The 24,641-nt window shown below is 43.4% G+C and overlaps 1 protein-coding gene across 6 annotated transcripts in view; it reads right to left on the reverse strand.

Moving 5' to 3' along the window:
- Positions 1-24,641, reverse strand: part of specc1la (sperm antigen with calponin homology and coiled-coil domains 1-like a) — a 73,336-nt gene that overhangs the window by 39,032 nt on the left and 9,663 nt on the right. For 3 of the 6 annotated variants that reach the window (XM_015366300.2, XM_015366298.2, XM_015366299.2), the window contains exons 1-9: positions 16,516-16,670; positions 14,095-14,287; positions 13,278-13,416; positions 11,106-12,745; positions 10,218-10,425; positions 7,242-7,315; positions 6,270-6,445; positions 4,195-4,358; positions 2,920-3,035 (exon numbers count right to left, since the gene is read on the reverse strand). In XM_015366300.2, the coding sequence (XP_015221786.2) occupies positions 2,920-3,035; positions 4,195-4,358; positions 6,270-6,445; positions 7,242-7,315; positions 10,218-10,425; positions 11,106-12,745; positions 13,278-13,416; positions 14,095-14,287; positions 16,516-16,553 (2,748 nt within the window). In that variant the 5' untranslated portion in view covers positions 16,554-16,670. Of the gene's footprint in view, positions 1-2,919; positions 3,036-4,194; positions 4,359-6,269; positions 6,446-7,241; positions 7,316-10,217; positions 10,426-11,105; positions 12,746-13,277; positions 13,417-14,094; positions 14,288-16,515; positions 16,672-21,434; positions 21,523-24,641 lie in introns of those variants that run through there. The other 3 variants (XM_015366301.2, XM_015366302.2, XM_015366297.2) reach the window with 2 other exon arrangements.

Below are 24,641 nucleotides of genomic sequence, written 5' to 3' on the forward strand. Positions count from 1 at the left end.
ATCTAATGTTAATTTTTTATTCTTTCTTTTCATTTCACTTCCCCAACCTGGATTCTTTGCAAACGGATGAGCACCAGTATTCATCACATTCATCAGGTTTGAGATCCAATTAGATTATCTCTGAGCCCAGTGGCTGGCTGATCTTTCACAATCTCTCTCCAGCGCTGCCCTTTTACCTTAGAAGTCTTCATGTGTGTATATTAATATTTGATCTTTAATAAAAAATACAAGCCCTCTCTAGCCTTAGAGAAGATTTAGTTTTGTTTTTTTTGCTGTCAGATGTGTCTGTAAATAGCTCGCCAGGTAGCTCTAGAATTGTTTCATGTTTATATTTCTTCAGAACCTGCAGCAGGGTTATTGAACATCTTTCGATGCATTCAGATGTGTCACTTTCCAATACAAATACTGCCATCTTCCCTAAGTAAGACCAAGTGGCAATGAACACAACAGGAAATTGATATAGAAATGGCCAGAACAGTCTGCAATATATACACATACAGGCATGAAACATGATTTGTAAATGTATGGTTTAATCCGCTAAGAGGACTGAGTATTTAATAAACTTAAAAGATGTACTGCACTGACAAATCCGAATATTTAACTTTCATTAAACAGATCAGTCAATAACCTTGTTTCGGGTATAGAATGCAACCTTAATGTTGAATATGACACAGAATGCATGTATTTTTGTACACTAAGGACTGACTCTGATATTTGAGAGCCAATGTTAAAAGCAATGCCGGAGCATAAAACCATAAGCCTGACATATACAGTATGAAGTGAAGCCAAGCATTCTAAAACGCACACGGAATGTATTCAAAATGAAAATTATTTCATTAAAAATCTCACTGGGCTAAGAAAGAGCGAAGAATGATGAGCCACATTAGAGGAAAGTGGAAACGCTGAGGCGAGCTCATCTATAGTCGCACAAAATAAAGGCATCACTTTGGATCTCTCAGCGAAGTTTAAATCAAGCATGAAAAGGTACTTTCACTATGAGCAAGGCAGCACCTTCAAGTACAAGCCATTGTCTTGGTTAACTTCAAATCTCCTTTTGAAAATTACTACACATCTTCCTACTAATTCTACCTACTAAATATCTCCAAACAGAAAAAAGGAGACAAAAAAGACTCGACTGTCCAATGTGCAAAGCAGTAACCTTGCTACAGGCATTGACATGAAAAAAAACTTTTTTTTTTTAAACATTGAATCTATTCTCCATGTACGACTTCCTATGGTGCTTTCTTCAGAACAGTTTACATTACAGGATTTTTAACAGTGTTCCCCAAATCATTGCTTCTGTCCAAATTCATAGTTTTTAAAAGGGTGTTCTTGTAACAGAAATCCAGATGGCTAATTGAAATAGCGACTTCTAACAAACATCCAGCAGATTAGTCTAGTATCGCTACACTGAGCTTGAGATGTGAGTCAATGCTGAGAGGGAGAGGTAATGAAAAAACTCTGAAATTCCCTTTCATTATGGCCACAGCAGAAGGAAATTTGGGAATAAATGAGGACAACACTGAAGTCTCCAAGGAGGAGAGGAAAGACACTGAGCTGCTGTAATGTTAATGCACAAAAGGGAAGAAACGGCACTTTGACGCTGTACAGGATAAGCCCATCACCTTAGAAGTTTAACAACCGAACAAAACACTTTTTGCAATGACCTTAGTTCTACAACTTAATGGAAGAAACTGATGTTTTCACATCTCTCCTAAACTGTGGGCTGGGTATATAAAAATACGATGAAGACTATCCATTGCAAAATCGTAATTCATCGTAATTACGCCTGGCTGTGGGTTCTTGTACCCCTGTGATCAGCACTTTGATTTATACGAAGCACCAGACAGCTGCCTTTTCTGTTGATAATGCCAGGAGGGATCACTACCCAGTGGATGTTTGGGTATTACAGATTTGTTCCTCTGAAAAACTAATTTTGCCTTGCAGGCCTCCTCTAATGAATTAGATGACCTTTTCAAAAGGAAAAATGGGTTCACTACCTGAAAGGCAAATTAATTGCACCCTTTCTCAAAAAAACTACAGCTTTGTCCATGGTCTTTTAGGTGGTGTGTGTGACAGCCCTGGGTGTCAAGATCATGCCACCCAATTAAATACCAAACTATGCTAAACACACTCACACATCCTGACTGTGTCCGGAGGTTAGGAGAGTCTGGATGGGTCAGGATGTTAGCTAAGATATCGATGAAGACTTAAAATACACCCAAATTTAACCCGTGGTGGAAATCTGCTTCCACATAATGGTAACGGAAGTCAAGGGCCACCGACAGCATTTGTTGTATTTCCTAACTTCAAAAAACTAAGCTAACCTACAGATTATACACCTCATTTTAGACCGACAAAAAAAACACCACAGGAAAAACACTACAAATTCACTGCTGAGAAAAGAACACCAAAAAAAGCATCAATTTTGTTGATGACAAAAGGCTACAGTCAGCACCCTTTTCTAAGTTCTGGATCATATTCTGCCTGCACACAGGTGCTAGAAAAAAGCCAAAGAGAAAAAAAAAGAAAAAGCAGCAAAGAGCTTGCAGTGTGTCTCAATCTTCCACCTTTTGAGTTTTTTACTTCTATGTCGGAGTGATTATGGATAAATAACAGACACAAAAGCCTAGCTAAAGCCCTTTTAAAAAATCTGGATATTAAGCTTAAAAGGAGAACTGAGTGGAGAGTCCCAATAAATTAGGACATGTAAGAGCTCAAAGAAATCTTAAGCCTATACTAGACCAAACTAGTTTACCATCTGCAAGTACTCTTGATGAGCAACTGCACAACTGAAACAAGAAACCAAGTTGCTGTTCTGCTCCTGTGGTTTACTGATGGATCACGGCGTGAAGCTACAGCACCGCTGCAGAGAGACGAGACATCGGCAGAGGCCCGGTCCCCAGGGGGTCCCCCTACCTGTATGGGGGAGACGGCTGCGGCCGGTGGGGTTTTCAGGGGGCTGGGGCTCAGGGGGGTCCGGGGCATGGCCGTGGCGGCGGCGACAGCGGCGGCGGCGGCAGTGTTGGGCCCCACTGAGGAGAGCAAACACAGCAGCAGCTATGAAACCACGAAGGATCGGCAGGCCTGGCCGTGCAAGAGCCAGCAGCCCAGACAGTCTACTACAGCCCCATGCAAACGACAGAGACACAATTCCACTCCGGATTTAAGATCACAGTTAATTCTCACAGATTTGTGACCTGCAGCACAAGAAGGAAGCCTTGCAGATCTAAGGATGTGCAGGGAGTTACAAATGATGTTAACGACGAGCAACACCGCAGACTGCGCTGGTACAGGTGATGCATTAGCTGCATTCGGAGGCTCAGATTCTGATCTGTGTGAATTTAAGGCTGTTAAATGGAAAGCTTGGTTTCCGCTGACCAAACTACACTGTACTTGTAACAGTCAACGATGCTACAGCAGTATTAAATGCTCGTAACACACATTTTAAGTCCCAGTTATGTCCATGATTTCTAATAAATGATCTACTCCTTTCATTTACAACATCTGAGAATCCCCAGTCACTTATTTTTGTACCCACTCAGTTTGGGAGTGCCAGTTTTAGAACTCTCATCCTCATGGCTTTTCTGTACGTGACACAGGGCAGGTGCCACAGGCCGCATCACTGCACGCCAGCAGGTGCCAGCGAGGCACAGGAATCGCTGTGTGCCCAGAGCCCTGGTCAACTAATGCTTGGATTTGGCAGATACACAAGACTTTGATGAAGGCTGTGTGACTGTTGAGGATGTCAGACACTTTTTTTAAATCTTCAAAAGCAAAACTGAACATTTTAATTGCCTTGGCATGCGAAACCCTCCTTTGACTACATTTCTCATTTTGGCAGCTCCTCGGGTTCCAGAAGCCGATTACCAGCTCAATGAATACACCAGAAACCACTAGTTATAAGCCTCTCAGCAAACTGCTGTAATGTGGACTCACCCCCACCAGGAACTGTTAAAATTGTTTCAGAGATGAATTCAGAGATGAATTTTGATGAAAACGTTTGACAAGGTCATTGCAGCTGGAAGAGACTGGTTTGTGCTGAAGGACTAAAGCACACTACTAGGAAAGTACTGTTTCCGTCTGTTGTTCACCTCCTTGGATTCGTGGGTCCGAACACAAAGCTGGTGAGGTCGGAGACGGGAGAGTTTCGCCCCGAGCTGGGAGGGGAAGAGAGAGGGGAAGGGGTCTCACCCTGCGAGGCGCTGTCGAAGGACTTGATAAGCGTCTTCACGGTGGGGGAGGGCTCGGAGGAGGTGGACGAGCGGCGACTCAGGCCCATCCCCTGCCGAAGGGCAGCTAGGTCTCGCTCCACAGCGTTCATGTAGTTGTACACCCGGCCTCGCTCTTCGTCTTGCCTGGCAACACACAGAACACTGGGCCATGACTCTCCACCCCCATCTCTGAGGGCGACAGCAGGAAAGGTAACTCCACCATGAGTGACGGAGCTCTGTTAGTCCTCAGTCCAGGCGGGAAATGGGAGACAAAGATGAAGCATTTAAAGGAATAAGTCATATAAATCAAAAGGGCTTTCAGTTTCAACATCCCCCTACTCACTGTAGGGTTGCTTTGTGAGCTTTATAGTTCTTCTCAATTTGATTGGGTCAACTGGTAGGAAAACTAAAAGGCTCTCAAAAACAGGCAATGAGCACCACTCCTCCAGTCTTAAATTACATTCACACAGCAATTCGTGCCAAATCAAAGGTATCTAAACGGCTTCATAACCAGGAGCTAAAACAAACTCTCAAAGCACCAGACAAAGCAGTCAGTCTCACACAAGCTTTCAAATCAAAATCATAAGATCCCGAGAAAAACAAAAAAGTGACAACACACTTGGAAAGAAAAGCATCAGTAAACGAGAAGCAGAGACAGGGGTTTTGGTTACAGTGCCACAGTTAGATGTGTGGCCACAGCTGGGAAGATGTTCTCAGTAGTCAGATTCTTTAAAAATTAAATTGCGATCAGCAGTTTTAAAGCTGGACAGTGGCACAGTGGTGTGTATAACTGCCTTGCAGTTCTGGGGTCCTGGGTTCAATTCCTGGGGTGTTACCTGTGGTGCTATCTGTGTAGAACTTCTCCCTGTGTTCATGTGGGTTTCCTCCCACAGTCCAAAGACATATTAGGAGATGAACTGGTTTCTAGAAAAAATGTCCCTGGTGTGAATGTGTGTGCGTCTGTCTTGAGAGGGGCTGGGGTCCCGTTCAGGGTGTACCCTGCCTTGTGCCCAGTGCTTCCTGGGATATGCTCCGGCTCCCCCATGACCCTGTACTGGATAAGCACTCACTGAAAGTGATGCGATAATGAAGTTTTAAAACTGGGTGCAGTTCTGTGTCAGCTAACAAAGCCACAGGAGCTTAATTCAACAATGCTAGTTCTTGTCCAGGTCAGATTTATTCTGTAGTACAGACAAACCTGAAAAGAACAGAAATGACAAAAGGATGCAACATCCAGTCTCCAGTCTCGATTCCTTGTGACAATTTTCAGTTTTTTTTTTAAAAAAAGGTCAGAGACAATTTAACTTTTCCTGGAAACCATTCACTCCAGACACTCTGCAGCATCCCTGCCAAAGGAGAGAGACAAATTGGAACAAGGCATCTCAGAACAGGCCTCTGTGAGCTGTACGTGTGAACTGCCAAAGCCTCACCACTTTTGGGGTGTAATTGCATTAACGTCAAGCGGAGAAGAGCACTTTGAGAAAATGTAGTCACGGAATCAACAGGACCAAAGGTTTGTTCTGAAAGTCATCCAAGTACAACACAAAGAACATGCTCAGATCACACTGCAGGAACACACAATGCAGTCAAGAGCAAAGTAGTTTTACAACACAATACTCTGCAATATTTCTTTCATATTTATGTACAGAGGAAAGAAGAACAGAATGAATGAATCCCTGAAAAGTGAAACGACTACAATGGATATAGACTGTCCACAGAAGAAACAGTGTTGTGTAAGTGAAGTGAATATAATAGTGTCTGAAAAGATTCCAGAATGAACACTTACTTAAACATGAACCAGCGGATACAAGTGGAAGCTACTTAGAAGGGTATTTAAAAACAAGAACAGGAGACAAGTCTTTACCCAAAGGGTTGTGGGAGGATGGAACAAGTTGCTCAGCCATGTTGTTGAAAGCTGATACCCGGGCATCTTCCAGGAAAAAGCTGGATGAGATCCTGGGATCAAGCAGCTACTAACTACCAAATGAGCTAGACAGGCCTAAAGGCCTCCTCTCGTTTGTACCCTTTCTGATGGTCTCAAGAGGAAGGCCGTACTTGCGGTTTTTGACCTCATCCAGCTCCTTGCCCAGCTTCTCGTTCTTCTCCTGGGCCTCGTGCAGCCGGCGCCTCAGGTCCCCGATCTCCTCCTGCGCCTCCGACTTGATGTCGTTGGCGATGACCACCGCGGTCTGGAGGTCGGCCTGGAACTGCCTCCACTCTGCCGATTCCTCCTGGAGCAGAGGAAGGCATCAAACACAACACATCCGATTCCATGGGGATGAGGATAGGCGTCACGCGACACTTCATCGCTGTGAGCTGTTAACAGTGCAAGACCTTCAATCCCCCCCAGCACCACTGGCATCAGCCAACGTTTAAACTTGCCCTCAATTTATGTACAAATAATAGACCATCTTTGCAGAAAATTAAGCTTCACATCTTTAATTCTTTATAATTTTGTATGTGCACTGGAAACTGGAAGGACTGAAACTGCACACAAAAATTGCTATTATATTGGAATTGGCTCTTATATTGAAGAAAACGCTTCCAAACTGGAAAATAAACACCCATTATAGCTACTATACAATGCAGTCATAAAACAACAGTCAAAACAGTATGCTTTGTGTAGTGCGTTTTAAAGGACTCATTTTATAAAACGAATTTTTTAGCACTTGGATCAGTAAACGATAAAAGACTGAAAATACACATAAGCCAACTAAATAACCCCCATAATATCTGGTTTCCTAAACAAATAACTTAGTCTGTAGGGGCAGCAGATGTGCCCACTACAAATACCAGAAGGGGAATGATTGGTTAGGCTTTATGATCTTCATCTGCTTCTCCACTCGTGTGATTCGCATCACAGCTGAGCTCCAGATCACATCAACTCGCACACTCAGCACTGGGAAGTGGGGAGACAAACTGGGAAATGGGGATGCAGGTAATGATGTACAGTTTGAGCATTTTGGGCAATGTGGCTCCCTGATTCTCCACCTAGACAACAACATAATTAACTGGCGGTCTCCTTACCCGTAACCTGCGGTTCAGGATTTTAATTTCCCGCTCCATATCGTGTTTTTGGTCCTGCAGTTTTTTGACAGAAGCTATAGGAAAAAAAAAAACAAGTGGAAACTTCTTAGAAGGGTATTGTTTTTAGAAAAAAATCTGTGCGCTTAAAACCAGGTGAGCAAGCAAGACATTCAGAAAAAGCAAAATAAAAAAAAAAACACAGAAAGCTTTTTTAAATGCTCACTGCATATCGAGACTGCATGTGCTGTGAAAAGCAAGTACTAAACCTGCCTACGTAAGGTGACAAACCATTTCCAGGACATGAAACAGCTGTTCCTGGAATCATCCATCAACGAAGTTTCAATCCACCACTGGCTGGGAAACTTTCTTCAGTGTGAGAAGACACTTGATATTTCTGTCTCTCCAAGCTTGAGTGATGACCTCCTGATTCACACATCTATCATCCAACGCGCAGGCTATCGAGAGTCCTTTTTTAACTTTATCTTACGATGACTAATTTTATATTCTTCTTCTTCTAATAATGCATTTATGTGCCAATAAGCTTCAAGGAAATATTAAATGGTGGAGTTGGGCAAAAAAGGGCTAATATACCCTCTTTACCCAATGATAAAACACACTTAACACTCTTTTTCTGCTCCAATGTTTAATTTCGGAAATATTAAATTGTGAAATAGAATCTGTGAAACAAGCTCTAGAATAGAGAATTTAAGTTACTTTGGAATATGCAGAAGTAAAATGATATGTCCAAGTTCTAGGACTGAAATTGATAAAAAATAATTAGTAAATGATTAGTATTAAATGTACAGTTGTAAACAAAAGTTTGTGAACCCTTAGGAATTATATGGATTTCTGCATGGATGGCTCCTAAAATGTGATCTGATCTTCATCTAAGTCATAATAAACACAGTCTTATTTAACAAACACACACACAACATTTTACACTGCCATATCTTTATTGAACAAATGGTTTAAACAATCAAGGTCACTGATGGAAAAAGTATGTGAACCCTTATATTTAGTAACCAGTGGAACCTCCTTTATTGGCAATAACCTCAACCAAACGCTTTCTGTAGCTGCTGATCAGACCTGCGCAGTGGTTAGGAGGTATTTTGGTCCATTGCTCTATACAAAACTGTTTCAGTTCATGTATATTTTTGGGATGTCTTGCTTGAACGGCCTGCTGCAGATCATGCCACAGCATTTCAGACCTTGATTGTTTAAACCATTTGTTCAATACAGATATGTAACATGTTGTGTGTGTGTTTGTTAAAAAACGTCTTTATTTATTATGACTTAGATAAAGATCAGATCACATTTTAGGAGCCACCCATGCAGAAATCCATATAATTCCTAAGGGTTCACAAACTTTTTCTCACAACTGTAGTGGAGATTCATTTACCGCAAATAATCAACATCCTAGCTGGAACAAAAAACAGAAAGTGCTCTACTGCTAGTCTACTGCCAACCTTACAGTACCACTGTTATTAAAACTACTTCACTATGCAATATACTTTAAAAACAAAGAGAAGAGATGGTAATGCATCTCTGCAGTCCTCAGAAATTCCATGATTTAATCTGTGCAAAAGTACATTTCAGATCCTTCACTTTCTGCTTCAGAGCAATGCATAAGACATAGGATGTCAGCTGGAAGAACTTTTTTTTTTATCCCGCAAGCAAATAAATCCAAACGCAAGATCTCAAAACACGGCATCTTTCAAATAATGTACCTCCGATCCATGCGGCACATAAAAGTTGAATGCAATTAAAACCGATTCAAAATTCTGAATTTTTAAACCACTCATCTCAGAAATTTGCAATAAAATTGATCTTCTATGTTGAGATAAGTCACGAAACAGTTACATTTAATGGTTAGCTATTTTATGTGCATCTTTTGGCACAATTATTTTCTCTTTGCCTTAATAAGTCTAAATGTGACCTAAGGAACACAGCAAAAAAACATATCCTTACTCCTTTTTACCAGTGGTGGCTTTCTATAAACTAGCTGGATAAAAAAAATAAAATGGTTCAAAAGCTCCATCTTGTGTCCACACAGAAATCTGGCACCCCTCTTCTCCTGCACTGTTCTACCCCAGCAGATCTAGTCATCTCCACTGCCGTACTTTGACGCAACCAGCTCCTTAATTGCTATATTGGAGTGCCCTCATTAAAAGTAGTCATGCTCTAGAGAACAGATATAAGTTTCTAAGAAGTTGTCTTCAATGAACGGATCAAGCAATTTACTATACCGTCACTCATAATCACTTATCATTCACTAGCTGTCCTGTGTACTGAAAATCAGTGTGCGACCCCTGCGTCAGTGAATTACCTGCTCTCTAACAGAGTTGTGAGAGGTGGTTCATACTGTAAGTGGGAATTGTTAAACTCACTCAAAGCTGCACACTCTCTCCCTGGTGCATTTGTGTACTACAGGAAATACGTACTGTAGTTGCATGCACTAAAAGCACACAGTCTCTCAGGCAGCTCAGAACTCTCAATCGTTTGAGAAATCAAGTATGAAAATCCTGTATATCTCACTACAAAAATAAACAGGTGAATTGTTTTAATTAAATACTCGGGATGGAACAAAAACATCAAGAATAAAAGACCTTTAAGGATTTGAGTTTGAGATTCCTGCGCCGCATTATTTGTATTCAATCTGAAATTCGTAGCGCAGACATCATGTATGAGAAGATTGTTTTAAATGCATCTGAAACTCACGTTATAAATTCTGTTTTCAGCATGAATCATCAATCACACATTTAGGAAATGACCAGATACAACCGGGAATGGTTTGATTTAAGGCAGCTGTATAGCAGCACGTGTTTTTTTTAATTAGATTTAGACAAGAAGAGTCCTGCATTGTTTACTACTCCTCTAAGCAGTGTAGTTACGTTGCAGTATAAATGAATACTCCTCCAGGACTTTATATTACAGCACCACAGTGCAGTGGGATCCCAGTGTGGGCTGGTCACTCACTCTCCAGGTCGGAGATGATGAGGTTATCGTGCAGCTTGACGGCCCTGTGCTGTTCCACCTCATCCTCCAGCTCGAAGATGGTCTCCTTCATGTCTCCGATCTCCGTCTCCTTCTCCTCCAGCTCCGCTCGCTGCTTCTCTAGGCTTCTGGAGAGCTCGGCAATCTGTTTCTGCGCCTCCTCTCGAAAATCCCGGTACTCCCCTTCCACCTGCAGGTACACACACAGTCGAGGTCACATCTGGGAAGGCTGAGAGACCATGACAGATAGAAACCTTGTCGCTGGGGTCTAGGGGTTGTGCCTGTGGACCAGGGTATTGAACAGACCCTGTATTAAACCCTGATGGATCTTGGATATACAGTATTAGGGGTTGGTTATTTGATAAATCCTTGTAAATCATTATCATTCTCAATTCACCTCTTAACAATCAAAACATGCAACTCATTAAGGTAAAAGGTATTTAAAAATCAAGGAGGAAGCAGCTAAAAGTGTGTGTAATGACTACTAGATAGCTACTAGAAAACCCATTCATGGCCTTCATTTTCATCCGGAATAATTTAGGAGACAATTAACATAATATTCCTTCAATGGTATTGCAGTCATTTACCAGAAACATTATGAAATATACTGTATAGTGGCAAAAAAACAACTGTAGCAAAACTACAATATTTACACAGCTTGTTGAATTTAGATTATTAAGAAGCAAAAAATATTTAAGCCCATATTTCACTCAGCACAAACATTTTCACAGCATTGTGTTACTTGAAAGTTGGAGTCCTTTACGCACTATAAAGAAAATGGTAATTAACAAGTGCTTAAGGCTTGCGAATGTACTGTATATTACATTCACAATGTTCACCACTGGAGCACGAGGGCCCTTCTCGGGTTACCTTGCCGAGGGTGTCCTGGAGATGTGCAGCTTCATTGCGGTTGTGGCTGAGCTCCTCCTGCAGGTTGGCAGCCTCGGTCTCGGCCTTCTCCTTGTCTAGGCGAACGCTCTCCAGCAGCTCCCGGATGTCGTTCTTGTCGCCGGAGTTGTGGATGGAGTACAGCTCTGCGACTTTCTGCCTCTCCTGCTCTAGCTGGGCCCTGCAGCGGTTGAGCTCCAGCTGGTCATTGTTCAACATGGCCTTGTACTCTTCCAGGGCCGCCACCAGACCCGCCCGGTCCTTCTTCTCGGACTCGACCATGCGGTCCATGTGGTGATTCCTTTCCTTAAGGGCTCCGATCATCTCCTGAGCCTCCTTGTTGTCCTGTTCGGCCATTTTCAGGGTGTTGCTGAGGTGCTGCTGGACACCAAGGAGCTGCTCGCGGTCAAAACGTGCGTTTTCAGCCAGGTCCACGTACCGCTGCTCCAGCTCCAGGTACCGTCCGCTTTTGATGTCCTCGTCGATGACATATGAGATGTGGTGGTCATCTAGCAGGGAGCGGAAATACTCGATCTGCCGCCCGTAGTGCTCCAGCTTGTCACTCTGTTGGCACAAAGAGTCCATCAGGATGACCTTCTCCTCCCCAAGCCTCTCGTTTTCTGCATTCAGCTCCTGTGTGATCTGCTGGAGGTCTGCCAGCTCCTGTAGGGTGGCCTGAAGCTCCTCTGCGGTACTATGCTGGTTCTCCTCCATTTGGTGGATGCGTTCTGTCAAACAGGCCACAGACACCTCGCTGGCATTTCCGCTGCTCCCTTTCCGGGACCTCTCGCGACTGGGGGCGCCTTCGGATTCTGAAGAAGAAGAGGGGGCATCCAGGGCATCATCACTAGAGGTGATGGGCTGGTAAACCTCACTGGACTCGCTGTCCAAATTGTCCATGGAGCTGCTGCGCCGGTTCTCTGTTAACGTGTTCTCATCCTGGCTCAGGAGGTCCTCCATGGACCCAGGGGCAGATCCCTCCACCGAGGAGGTCAGCGTCCCCCCACCGTCACTGTGCCCACTCCCTACAGCCAGATCAGGGCTCATGGACTGGTAGTTGAAGATCTTTTCCGAGCTGTCCAGCCTCTGCTCCAGGGAGAAGCCCAAGGCATTAAGCCTGTCCTTCAGCATGCGGTTCTCGTTCTTCAGCTGGTTGAGCTCCTCTCGGATGGCGTTGTTCTGGTCCTGGAGCTGCAGCAAGGTTGACTCCACATCCGTGGCCATGATGGGGGCAGCTTCCTTCTCCTCCTGCTTCTCCTCCTCGCCATCCTCCGAGGTCTCCTCTCCCAGTCCCAGCTGCACCCGCATGTCCCTCAGCTCGCTCCGCAGGTGAAGGATCTCCACGTCTTTGCTCTTGGCCAGGCCCAGGAGGTCCTTCACCTTGGCCTCCAGGGCGGCCCTGTCGCTAATCTGGCTGTCCGACTTCGACTTGCTCATGCGGGTCTCGGACTCGGCAAGGGCTCTGCTGCGCGAACGCTTGGCCGCCACCGCCGCGTCATTCGCCCCCGCGGCAGCCGCCGAGAGCTTCTTCCCCGGGCCGTTCCTGGAGCGCTCCCGCAGCCGGTCGCGGGAGGAGCTGGCCTCCTTGGCCGTTGAAGAGGTCACCCTTTTGGCTGAAGATCCTTGATTGTGCAAGACAAAGGCATTACTCTTATTTATTTTTTTTTGCACCAATGGAAAAAAAACAACAAAATGGCTGTTGATAGCCAAATTTTAGAGATCTAAAAACACGAAAGGACGTTATTTCCATGTACAAGACTAAGAACACACTTGAAGATAGTTCAACTGGAGAAAAGGAACTACGCAATACAAGCTTGATACAACAGCTCTCATATTAATAAGACAATTTGTTTCTTTCACCCATCACATAGATTAGTATGCTGAACAGCCTTCATTATATAGTTAGAAGCATTACAGATGGCACTGCTTTCTAAGAGACGGGACCAGGAGACACAGAAGTTGCTCACTGATAATTGATAACTGCTAACATACCATTTGTAAAAGGCTAAGGCTGAGAGCTGTTAGGGTTATCCAGTAAGTGCGATATAAGTGGTTTAATAAAGTTGCCATGCTGTAAGAAAGAGGGAAGGTACACTGTTCAACACATCACCGCTGCACGCTGGAAAGCGAGGCCGTGGTTTCAGCCCTCCGTACCTGAGCTCGGCCTGGCCTTGCCCTCAGGGTTGCTGGCGGTGGCGGAAAGAGCCGCGCTGCTCTTTTTCCCTTTGGCGGCAGCGGTACTCGCTGGGGCGCCCCCGGCCATCCCGGCTAGCAGGTCATCGCTGCTCTTCACCTGCGGGGAAGCCAGAGCGGCCTGGTCAGCGCCCTCCACAACGCCTGCCCCCAGGCCACGCTTTCCTGTAGGAACGAAGCAACGATTCGCCCTGCGCGTGGCGGAGACCAGCGCGTTCTGTGGCCGAGGCGCTCAAAAGAGGGCCCGCTCCGAAGGTTCGAATCGTGTGGCAGGGACGCAAGGAATCACGGCACAGTTTGGTGAAGGTCTGAGATTTGGTTAATTTCCGGAGAACACTGAAGGAGACACACACAAGGTGTATATCCTACAGCATTCCTAAATTCTAGCAGTGTTACAATGAGATTTATAGCCCACACACAGCTGTGGTCACCCGAGTTATTACCATGAACGGCTGTTTATGAGTGACCATTACCAATCGGATTGGGATCATAGAAAATATTTCTACCTATGGCACAGTGGCGGTTCCTGATTAAGCTATCCCTGCCTTTCAGTTACTCCTGAGGCGTCACGTACAACAGCAGGCGTCTGTTTAAAATGCACTCAGGCCAGGTCAGGAGCAACGACCCCGGGCCAGAGTCAGACTTCCACAGCACCACCCTGAGAGGAAGACAGCCCCGATTCGGGCCCTGTGACAAAGTGTGAAGAACCAGGAAAGAAAAGTGGAGATCGAACCTCCGCACGCAAGCAGAGGGAGGGGAGCCCCTCGTCCTCCATTACCTTGGAGAGTTGGGGTGCAGAGGCAGCCTTGGCGGCAGTCTTCACAGCCCCGGAGCCCCCCGAGCCGCTGTCGGGTCGCCCTCTGTCCCCGCCCGGGCCCTTACTGCCTCCCGCAGCCTTGGGCGCAGTGGCCGCAGACCTGCTTGCTTTCTTCATGATGGGCTCTCGACTTCTGATACATTTACAGCGCAATCTGTCAAAGGCAAGACGGGAGAATCAGTCGGTTTAACAACATTAGCCTTCTGCGCTCAGGGTCTGTACATCATGGCCTCTCTTTATACCGTATCCTTGTTTATTTAGCAATATTACTTCGTCCGACAGTTTTGCAATTCTGTGTGAATGCATTGGCCTGTTTTCCGATTTGTTATTGTCTGCTGCGCCGTATGAGGTTATGAACCCCGATTCTGCCCGGACTAGAATGCAGTCTTGCCCTGCCCACTAGGGGGAGCCAAAGGAGGGGCTTATAGTTTGTGCCTGTCCGCAGCCAGTCGTTTTTTTTACTCTGCTCTCAGCTGCTGCTTAACTCTCAGACTTTTCTCTAAGCTGCGTTTCTATGCTTTCACAGTATTTTGCTTGCTGGACAGAGCTTAGCTTTAAATTTAACTTTAGATTTCCATAATATGTCATTTCATTATCTTTGTGAACACCTTTCTCTTAGTGCAACTCCATCCCCGGCAAGTTTAGCACGCGCTTATTAAATCAACTAACATAAAAACGGCTTTGATCTCTTCAGACAGGGCTTGTCCAACATTCTGTCGTTTGTTTTTAAGACCAGACTAGCCAGGTCATTCTAGTCCTCACACAGATTTTACAGGATCTTTGTCATTACACAGTCTAATCCACGAGTTTGTATTTTTAGCTCCCTTCTACAACCAGGCACAACCTTGGGATGGTCCACTAGGTGGCAACAATAGGCCAGATCTGCAAAAGCAAGAGAAACTATTGGAAGTGTATTGTAATCAAACAACCAACTTCTGGCTACCTGAGCCATCTCCCGCTCTGAGAGAGAAAAGTCGTTAAAATATCTGCACAATAACAAAGGACAGTAGTAAAAAGCCAGAAACAATGTTTCTCTATAAATAAATTAAAAGCTACTGCAGAATAGACAGTGGGTTCGTTATTCCCATTTTTCTCATTACAGAACATACGTAATGTACTCCCTGTGCCCAGCTGAAGAAAATGGAATAGATGGGGTCCGACCATGATCTTATTGCGTGAGCTTTGTAGTCATCTACTATATTTTGCATTGAATCTCTGTCATTAAAATGTAAGCCTTGTTTCTTTGGTTTAAAAAATTGCAAGCATCAGCAGGGCGCTCCTATAGCGCGTAAGATCTCAAGTGCCTTTCAGGTGAAAGCACTGTTTGGCTGCAGGCACGCTGCCCTAGGTTACCATATTGTTTTTGCTGTTTGCCCAAGAATCAGAAGACAACAGAACGAAAATCCACCTGTCAGTTGCAGGCTTAGCCTAATGTTTCTCAAAACGTGTAAGGCAGAGTACAAAACAGTGGCTGCATCTGCAACCTCTTATGAGTCGACACCATTGGCTAATATACATTTTACTGCCAGATTAAAAGCAGACAGGAAAAAATTGAAGCTGCTGAATTCCAGACAAAATTAATGGTCTCAAAGCCTGGGGAAAAATAACTATGATAAATATAATATGCCTGAAGAGACAGACAGAGTACAGGGGGAGGGAAGAAATTACACTTTTCAAAGCCAGGCTCTCTCGGAACATAAACGCTGTGCGATCTAATTGGTTAGAAATGGATCCGAAGCCATGGGCTTGTGAAAGTATATGTCAGGCATACTTATTTATGGCAATGTAACTTACACCATCTTAAAACAGTTTAGTTCTGCATTTTCTTTCCATCGTTGAAGCAACATCGATTTCTGGAGCTCTAAAAAATCATCTGGAAATGCTACAGAGGCTACAGTACAAGAACTGCCAGAAATGTATGAAGGTCTTATCGGAGATCCATGCAAATTGGGACATGATTTCACTGCATAGGGTGCCATTCTTTGTAAACCATTACTGTAGAGTGACATTACAGCTCGACCTTCCCCGATCCCATGAATCCTTCTCAGTCCTGCCCTGATGGGAGAAGGGCAAAAATCATTTGCTCCCATTTTTGTAGTAGTGCTACCAATAGAAAACATTTCTCCAATCTGATTACGAGGCACTGTTTGGAAAGAGTACAGTTAATATCACAAAGCTGAAAAGTCCACTAGAGAGATCTCAGACACTGCACAAATATTTTAAATTTTATTGGCAAGGAACCATTATGGAAATAACAGCCTATATACAAGCAAAAAAATGAAGTCTACACCAGATAAGTATACATATTTTGCTGCCCAGTCTGTAGGAGAAGTATTTAGATTACCTCTGCCACAAGGATTAATTAAGCATGATGGAATTTACCTGCTGGCTGCAGACGTTGCTTTCCTTGGAGAGCACATTGGAACACAGCACTGCTTCCCAGGATAGATCACAATAAATAAGCAATGCTCTCCAGCTCAGGGAGTGCGTCTATATACACGAATGGACCAGGACATAACCGCCGCTGGCGAGGATTTGAAGAAACACAACCTGTCTCATTGGAGAGCTGTCTGGGACAGCCATGCCAGGCAGGCGGAGCTGGGGGCTCCTTAAAAGGATCTAAGAGCTGTTGAAGCCGAGGAGCTGATAAGGCAGGCCCAAGCTGTACAGGATAGCACAGTGAGGGCAAAAGAATTTGGGCAAGACACCTCTCTGCTACATGCCACTGTCGTCAAAGTGGATGAAAAAAAAGGGGGCCTTGTGCTTTCTCTATGGGTATGAACACACTCACCCCACTGAATGAAGCTCTGATTCCTGTTTCCAGTTGTAAGAACTCCACTTTAGACTGGCATGGCAAAAGGAGGCAAGGGTAAATACCCTTGATTAAAATGTCAAGGCAAAACAAGGCATTTCTATCTAACATGGCAAAGCGACTTTGCCATCGGCAATCCAAAGTTGATGTCTTGAAGTTGGTCTACTTTACACGTTTTAAAAAAGATTGCAAGGACATAACTTTCACCTTTGAACACATGCACTTAGACGTTCATCATTCTAATATTGGGGCAGCTTTCAGTTGATGGGTATGCTCCAGGTACAGAGCCCAAGCCTTCGGGAACAGGCATAGTGTGCGATACACATTTTAACCACCTGTCTTGCTGCCCCATTTGTTTCAGGAGGAATGTTGGTCTTCTTGCATATACTGTATTAATTATCAGTTTGTGAGGAAAGCAAATGAAGGAAACTAATGTACCTGCAAGAGAAGAAAAGAACTCTTAACTTTTTTATCTTAACTCTTAACTTTTTTAAATTTTATCATTATCAGATGCAAAACAGTATTTTCATCAGAAAGTAGGCTGATCTGCACTCTGATGTGTAACCGGAATAACCTGACTAATAAACACACAGGGGAAAAGAAACCATTCATGGCAACTTCTCCCTGGGAACACTTTTAGGATTAATGGAGTAATTGTTTCAATTATTAAAGGCTTCTCATGGCTAGAATTGAATAATTGTTGCCATAACCGAAGAAACTTTTTCAAAGCTCCTTTTTCATGCAGTTTTGTACATTTCAGTGTGTAGTGGAATGCTTTGTACTAAACCTCTGGTTTCCTAGCCACACTGAAATGTTAATAGTGCGCCAATCCACTTACAGATCTTTAAGTAGTTAAAGGTAATATGGGTCAGGATGGTTCTGAAAAGGCAGAAATCTGGACCAACTTATGAATTAACATAATTTCGAGGTATGAACTTTGGATTTATAAAGAGCAACAATAACTCTTGCTTTGATGGAAAATTAACCCAGATCATTGAATGTACAGTAGCTGATTTGATCATCTTGGTTTCTTCTATCAGTTTACAGTAAGCCAGCATAGATGCCATTCATCTTTGTATCAAAATTACAACCATCCCTATATCACCACAATCGCTTTCATTTCGGTCTGTGTGTGAATAATCTCTTGCACCGAACATTCAAGTTTTCTTTTTAAATCCATTTTTTAGCTCTGAAGTCCCTGGGAATGAGTCAGTACTACCAGCAGGGTTGGAAATGTTTTTTTTAAAGGACTGACAAACACTGGACTTAGTGTATCATTACCCATGACGCCCTGGAAGCACAGGGAATGAAGGCAGAGCCTGCGCTGTGGTGTCAGATTCAGGCCTACAGCAAGGCTGCACACATGGCCAATACCTCCACAGATGCCTGGCAACATATCTGATGCACTGCGGGTGCTGTCATTGGTAGCATCCGATTTTTCTGACCAAGAAATGGAAAATATTGGATAGTGGGAGCCAAGTTTTGTAGGCCTTTCGGTGTGTAAATATGTCACAGATTTTTCCACATTGTACTGTACCTCTCCATATAATATCAGTAGACGTGGTAATTGCACAAAGCAAACATTTAGGCTTGTGAAGTGGTAAAATAAGTGCTACATACCGTTTTCCAAAACTGAGACGAGAATTCAGAGCCCTTTTCAATGCCAGTCCAAATCACCCCCACATTTTATGATAAGTGAATGACATTTAACATACTGCAAAATCAGCTTTGTTTTTGGTGTTTTACTTTGTTTTGGGCGTTTTAAACAGAGTTTAAAACAGGCTTTAAACAGATTAACAAAACAGTATCAACAGCAGTATTGGAATTTCTTCATGAACAAGGAAAGCAGTCCTTGAGTTTACCAAGAATAGTTGGTACTGTATCCCAATAGAATCTTGCGCACTGTACCTGCAATATCTGGTCACTCATCTATTATACTTTCTGTTTTAATTCTGAAGATCCATTATATTCCATACATAAAACCAGAGCTGTCTTCTTTCAGTAAGTCACAGACCATATGCAGACAGCGCCTTATTGCAATGGGACAACCCAAGCTTTCACGCTGAATCTTGTGAAGCCCAACTCATTGAAAGTATTGCTTCCATAAAAACAAAAACAAAGCATTCTGAAACCAGGAACTGCTGTGTTTTCTACAGTAGCAGAAAGCACTAAGATCACCAGACAAGGAAGTTTCAAGCATGTGAAGACAGGTATTTCACCTTTCAAACAGAGAAGTCTTTTACATTTGCATTGCTAACAGCCTGTGGGAGCTAAAGAATTTCAGTTCAGTAAAAATCATGAATAGTACAAATATTTCCAGAGTCTGTAGACAGGCTATGTCGGTTATGGAGATAGACTGGATGCCTTCTGAGGTGAGAGATTTAGGGCTACAGTAGACTTGTATCACTAACAGGAGACATCCGACAGAAGTCTTGTTATATTTTGTCTAGAGTTTTAAAATGAAAAATAAACCTATCCTCACCCTCACTGTGACTGGAATTCCTCACTAAGAACCCCCAGAGGAGTTCACAATGTCCCTGAGTTCACTCTGTACTCACGATTTGTTTAGATAAAAGAAAATAAAGGGTGACCTAGAGACATAAGGCCAGCTTTTCTTAAAATAAAAGCTTGTGCTTAAAGCCTCCTGGCCAGTCCAGCCTATTCTACAGAAATGCCAGTAACTTACAAAATCAAAACTGTGCTGTTATCTCATAATCAAACTAAAATCATCCCAGTACTGACACGAGTAGGGATAGCATTTCATCCCTCAGCATTAGCCACTCTCAAGAGCCTGAGAGAGCTGAAGCGTTTCTCATGCCACACATTCCTCTACCTTGGAATCCTACTGCTCTTACATAGACTAAAGCATTTTACACCATCCAGACAACACCTTCATCTACTTTTGTACACATCAAGGCTGACAAAAAAACCTGGAACAGAGTCTCAGTATTTGAGTCTACTGAGGGCCCCTTTAAAGGATAACTCTGAACAAGACTTGTGTACATTTATTCACTTCTTACCGGATATCCAGGCTGTTAAGCACATATGATAACCTTTTTTAAAATAAGTTTCTGTTGTCCATTAGCAGTTATTGACAAATGGGCCTAGTTAGCAACTATTACAAGTTTTGGGTAAAATCGAACTTTAGGAATAATGAAATTCTTTTGAGACTTGAATTGAGTGAAGCCCTATGCCCTCCTCAAATATACACAGCAGACAAAAGACCACCCCAGAAAACAACAGTATTCACAGAAGGAAAACAGGAGAGGCCCATATTCTTAGACAAAAGTTCAGACATCATCATATATTCGAAGCTCTACAGGAACCAATCCTGCAAATAGCTATAAATTATTCACCTCAGCAGAATGAAGCTTTCCTTTGCCTGCGCTCTCCATTTAAGGGATTGTCTGCCATTTCATTTTAAGGGAATTACTAATGGGTCAACAATCATGTTTAATTTAAGATCCTGCATTGTTAAGTAAAGCCTAAATCTCTGCTCCTTCAACTAAAAATTGCTGTGAACAGAAAGTTCCATCATTTAACACTGATGGGAGAAAATGTCACAAAATGACTCAGTCAAGTACAGAAAGACACTAACAACAGAAAGCTAATCCAGATCATGGGTGTTTGGCTGCTAGGTTGTTTTTCCAACTTAAGAGTCAGGCAAAAAGTCCAGGAAAACCATTCGCACCACTTTACAGCAACCCTCAATTCTTTCCGAAGTGCTGATTTACAGCAAAACTAAGGCCTCTTTTTCTTGAACTATAAATAGGCCCTAATTTCTTTCAGCTGCAAAAAAAAAAAGGCCCAAATCGCAGCCCGGCCATGGAGCCTCACCCAGCCTCTCAGGGGTCTGAAATATTTGCTCTCCCTTGCAAGCCGACAAGTACAAATATGTTCTTGTATAAACAAGAGAACGGAGTGTGAGCTTAAGACATCATTTAAAAATTGAGCGGAATATGAAATCCAGACCCAGTTAAGACTAAACAAGCACGGCCTCGGGCAGACATGACCTGGCTGACTAACAGTACAAATCCCACATATGAAATATTGATACAACTCCTTCTTTCCAAGCCTTGCCTTGCTGTACTGTATTTACAGATACTTAGCTCCATTTACATAACAAATCCTTCAGAGAACCTTTTTTTTCCCCCATGACAAATGCATTATTAATGGCAATTTTTTCTCGAGCACATTCTATTTAGACTGCTTGATCGTTATAAAGACGAAAAACACTTATCAGAGCTAATTAGTACAAGGAATTCCATTTTGTTCTGTTGAAAACGCCATGGGACTGTGAGGCTTAGCTAGCGTCTCCGAGGCATAGAGAGATAATTATAGGCTGGCTTCAAACATAAAAATCTAGTCAGCGATCTCTTGGAATCTTGCCGGAGAATGATTGCAAGGATGTCTTTATAACGGAGCACACTGCCTGCCCACGAACCCCGCAGATATTCACTGCTGTGACCTTGACCGAGTATTGACTTACCAAAATAAGTTTTGCAGGAAGGAGATGGAAGTGCTGCTCGTATCCAAAATGGCACAGGTCCTCTTGGATGAGGGGTTCAAGCTCTCGCCTGCAAAAACAAGGACAGGCTTAAAAAACAAAACAAAACAAACGGCAGCATCATTTTCCTGGGAAACCGAACATCACCGTCAACTAACACGTCTGCACAAATCTCGAGCGGCGTCTTGCTTTTTCAGGCTCTTGTGCGCCAGCTGTAAATAGCCCATTCTGGCATCCCTCACATGACCTGTGACCTGTGAGCACTTTGCAGTTGAAAGAACCAGCTGACAATACTGAGATGGTACAGCTCATAGGCAACCAGGTGCGTCTGGCGGGGGGGGGAGGGTGTAATGAAAGGAGAAAATGAGCAAAACACAGTCACTTACCCCCTTCCTAACATGAAAAAATGCCAAAATGCAACATGGAACTCCTACCAGATCCACAGCCATGACAGTGACCCCGGTATCACAGCTTTGCACGGGCATGAACCTCAGTAACCACATGTGGATTCACTTAAAAAAATCCCTGCAGTGCCCCAGGAATCTCTCAGCAGGAATGGGCTGCAATGCTGCTGGTCTTGATCAAATAAGAAGTGTACACCTATGGCTACCTTGCTCACTCATACAGTATGTAGTCTACCACGTGAGTCTGTGCCAGGGCTACAGTATAAGTGACTGCAGGATAACTGGGTTCCAAACATGGGCATAATTCTCAATGTAATTCTCTCCATCAATATACAGTTGAAGCACATTAAGGGGAGCTATACATATATGTATACAGTGTTTTTTTTACATCCATATTAAACCATTTCCTTCATTCACAATGTCCTTCCTCATAAACACTAGGGAGTTACACAGACCGCTTGAAGTATCATTTACAGCCCCAAAGCCTTGTTCATCAAAACATATAACCGCAGCCCTCAGCACACGAGGGGCAATAGGAATTTCAGGGAAAAAAAAAACACCTACAGTATATCTTCTAGGCTTTAGACCAGACCACTGCTGGCTTTCAACCAGCAAGTATGTGCACAGGGAAGGGAGTTTCCAAAAAAAGGCACTGATTCCTTTCAACAGATTAAACATATTTCCAAAGACAGTGAGTCAAGCGGTCGCCCTCACCAATAAATTAATGAGCAAGGCACTGGCTGCCATTAGTCATCAGGTTAACAACTGCTCGTGCCTGAGGAATAATAACTGTTTCAGAGAAGCACTGAAAGCTCTTACAGCTGGTACACAGCAGCGAGACACTGACAGGTGACTTTCACAATACGAACAATACGACACAGCAGTGTTCCGAAAGGTGTCTCGCTCAATAGTATTTTTTATCACGTTCATTTTTAGCTGTACTTGGATACCAAGTTTGAGAACAGTATCAGGTGAGATTTTTCCCTCTTAAAAAGGTACCCATTAGGTACCTAATGGGTACGTAAGCTACATCTTAGCATGTAAGCTTCATCAACAGGCTTTGTACAGTGCAGAGTTCACAGAAGTTTCAAGAAAATCGGAAAAAAAAACAGATACAATTGACAAGAAAACAGAAAAAAAATATTATAACAATTTTTTGGAAGGATAGTAACTGTAGCAGAGTGAGTTAATCCAAGTAACATGATTACTCTTGGACTAATCAAACACTCATTTAGGATTTTTCAAAACCCGACTACATAAATTTAGAAGTTGTTGGAGGAAGAAACACTTCTTCACTAGCTGAATTAATTTATTAGCTGTAAACAGCTCTGCAGTTTTAGGAAGCCTCAGGAGATTAAAATACAGCCAACAAGCCAAATTCATTTCCCATTTCCTCTTTCTCTCTGTAAGGGAAGCGGCTGTTTTTTAGTTCTGGGAGAGACGGAGAACCAGCTCCACTCCGTGTAGGCCCAGCTCCCATGAAAAGAGCAGCGAGCGGCCTGCGTGTGCACACAGCCTGGGAACACTGCAGCGCTGACAGGAGAAATTAACGCTGTCCTCGCAGGAACCGGAGACACTGACATTTGGGGCAAAGCCGATTAATAAAACTGCAAAGGAACAAGTAGAAGGTTTATTCCTCGCTGAAAGGAGAAGAAAGGAAACACAGACTTCTAATGCGCTCTATTCATTTGCAGGTTTCGACTTCACACCTCTCTGCACCTCTCCTGAGTGCCCACTCTGCCTCCTCCACACTCCCGACTTTTGTTCTCCTGTGCTATATAATGTCTGCCGACTTCCCTGTCTTTCTCACACCTGAAACGTTGCGTTTCCTTTCTTCTCTTTTCAGCATGGAATAAACCTTTACTTGTTCCTTTGCACCCTATGCATGCTGATGCAGCTCCCCACCTGAACTACTTCGACTGCGGTCTTATTAATCTGAAGAGCAGCAGGACCTCGCCAGACAGAACAGAACTTCCCCTCCCTCTCTCCCCCCTACAGCTAGGAATGATTCTAGTCTCGAGAACTGTACTACAGCTCTAGCCCAAGACACCAGCTAATACCTGTATTGATTCATTACTAGAGCTACTGAGGAATCCCAAACCGCATCTTAATGCTCCAACCGATCCAGCAGTCTTGCACAGTATTGCTTTTCCTTATGGCAATGCACATTCTGGAACCACAGGGCATTATTACAGCTAAAGACTTAGCAGGAATAAGGGCTACAATTGGACCACTCAAGAATGTCATTACTGCAGGTAAAGGCATACACGTAACAGGTTGAATAGCATTAAAACAGAAGATGCTGCAGATGCACCACAGAGGAACAGTTTTGATCTGTGGAAAATGAAAAGGTTGTCTTCATCTGGAGTGTTGTACCAGACTACTATAGTGCAAATGCTAAAATGGCAGTGAGCCATGACCAAACCCTGGATGGTGAGACACAGGGACGTAAACCTTTGATTACGTACACTTAAACTTTATCAGTTTATTTGGCTGATTCATGTTAGAAATACAACACTACTGATCATTGCCTTAGTAAAGGTAAGTCGGAACTGGGCACGTCTCTCATATACAGTAGCTCTGAATACAAAGAACTCCTTCTAAAAATTAATCAAAAGCACATCCTCCCTGAATGCACCCATATGGCATGCTGTATGATCAGATAATCATCACTTTGATAAAAGTTATGGAGAGCAACATAAATGCAGGGCCCTGTGGGAACAGATAAACTCAGGTACCTAGTAGTGTGTGCAGTCCTAGAGATAATTCACTACATGCAAAGTGA

Source organism: Lepisosteus oculatus, chromosome 22 (genome assembly GCF_040954835.1).
Source record: "Lepisosteus oculatus isolate fLepOcu1 chromosome 22, fLepOcu1.hap2, whole genome shotgun sequence".
NCBI classification, from domain to species: Eukaryota; Metazoa; Chordata; class Actinopteri; order Semionotiformes; family Lepisosteidae; genus Lepisosteus; species Lepisosteus oculatus.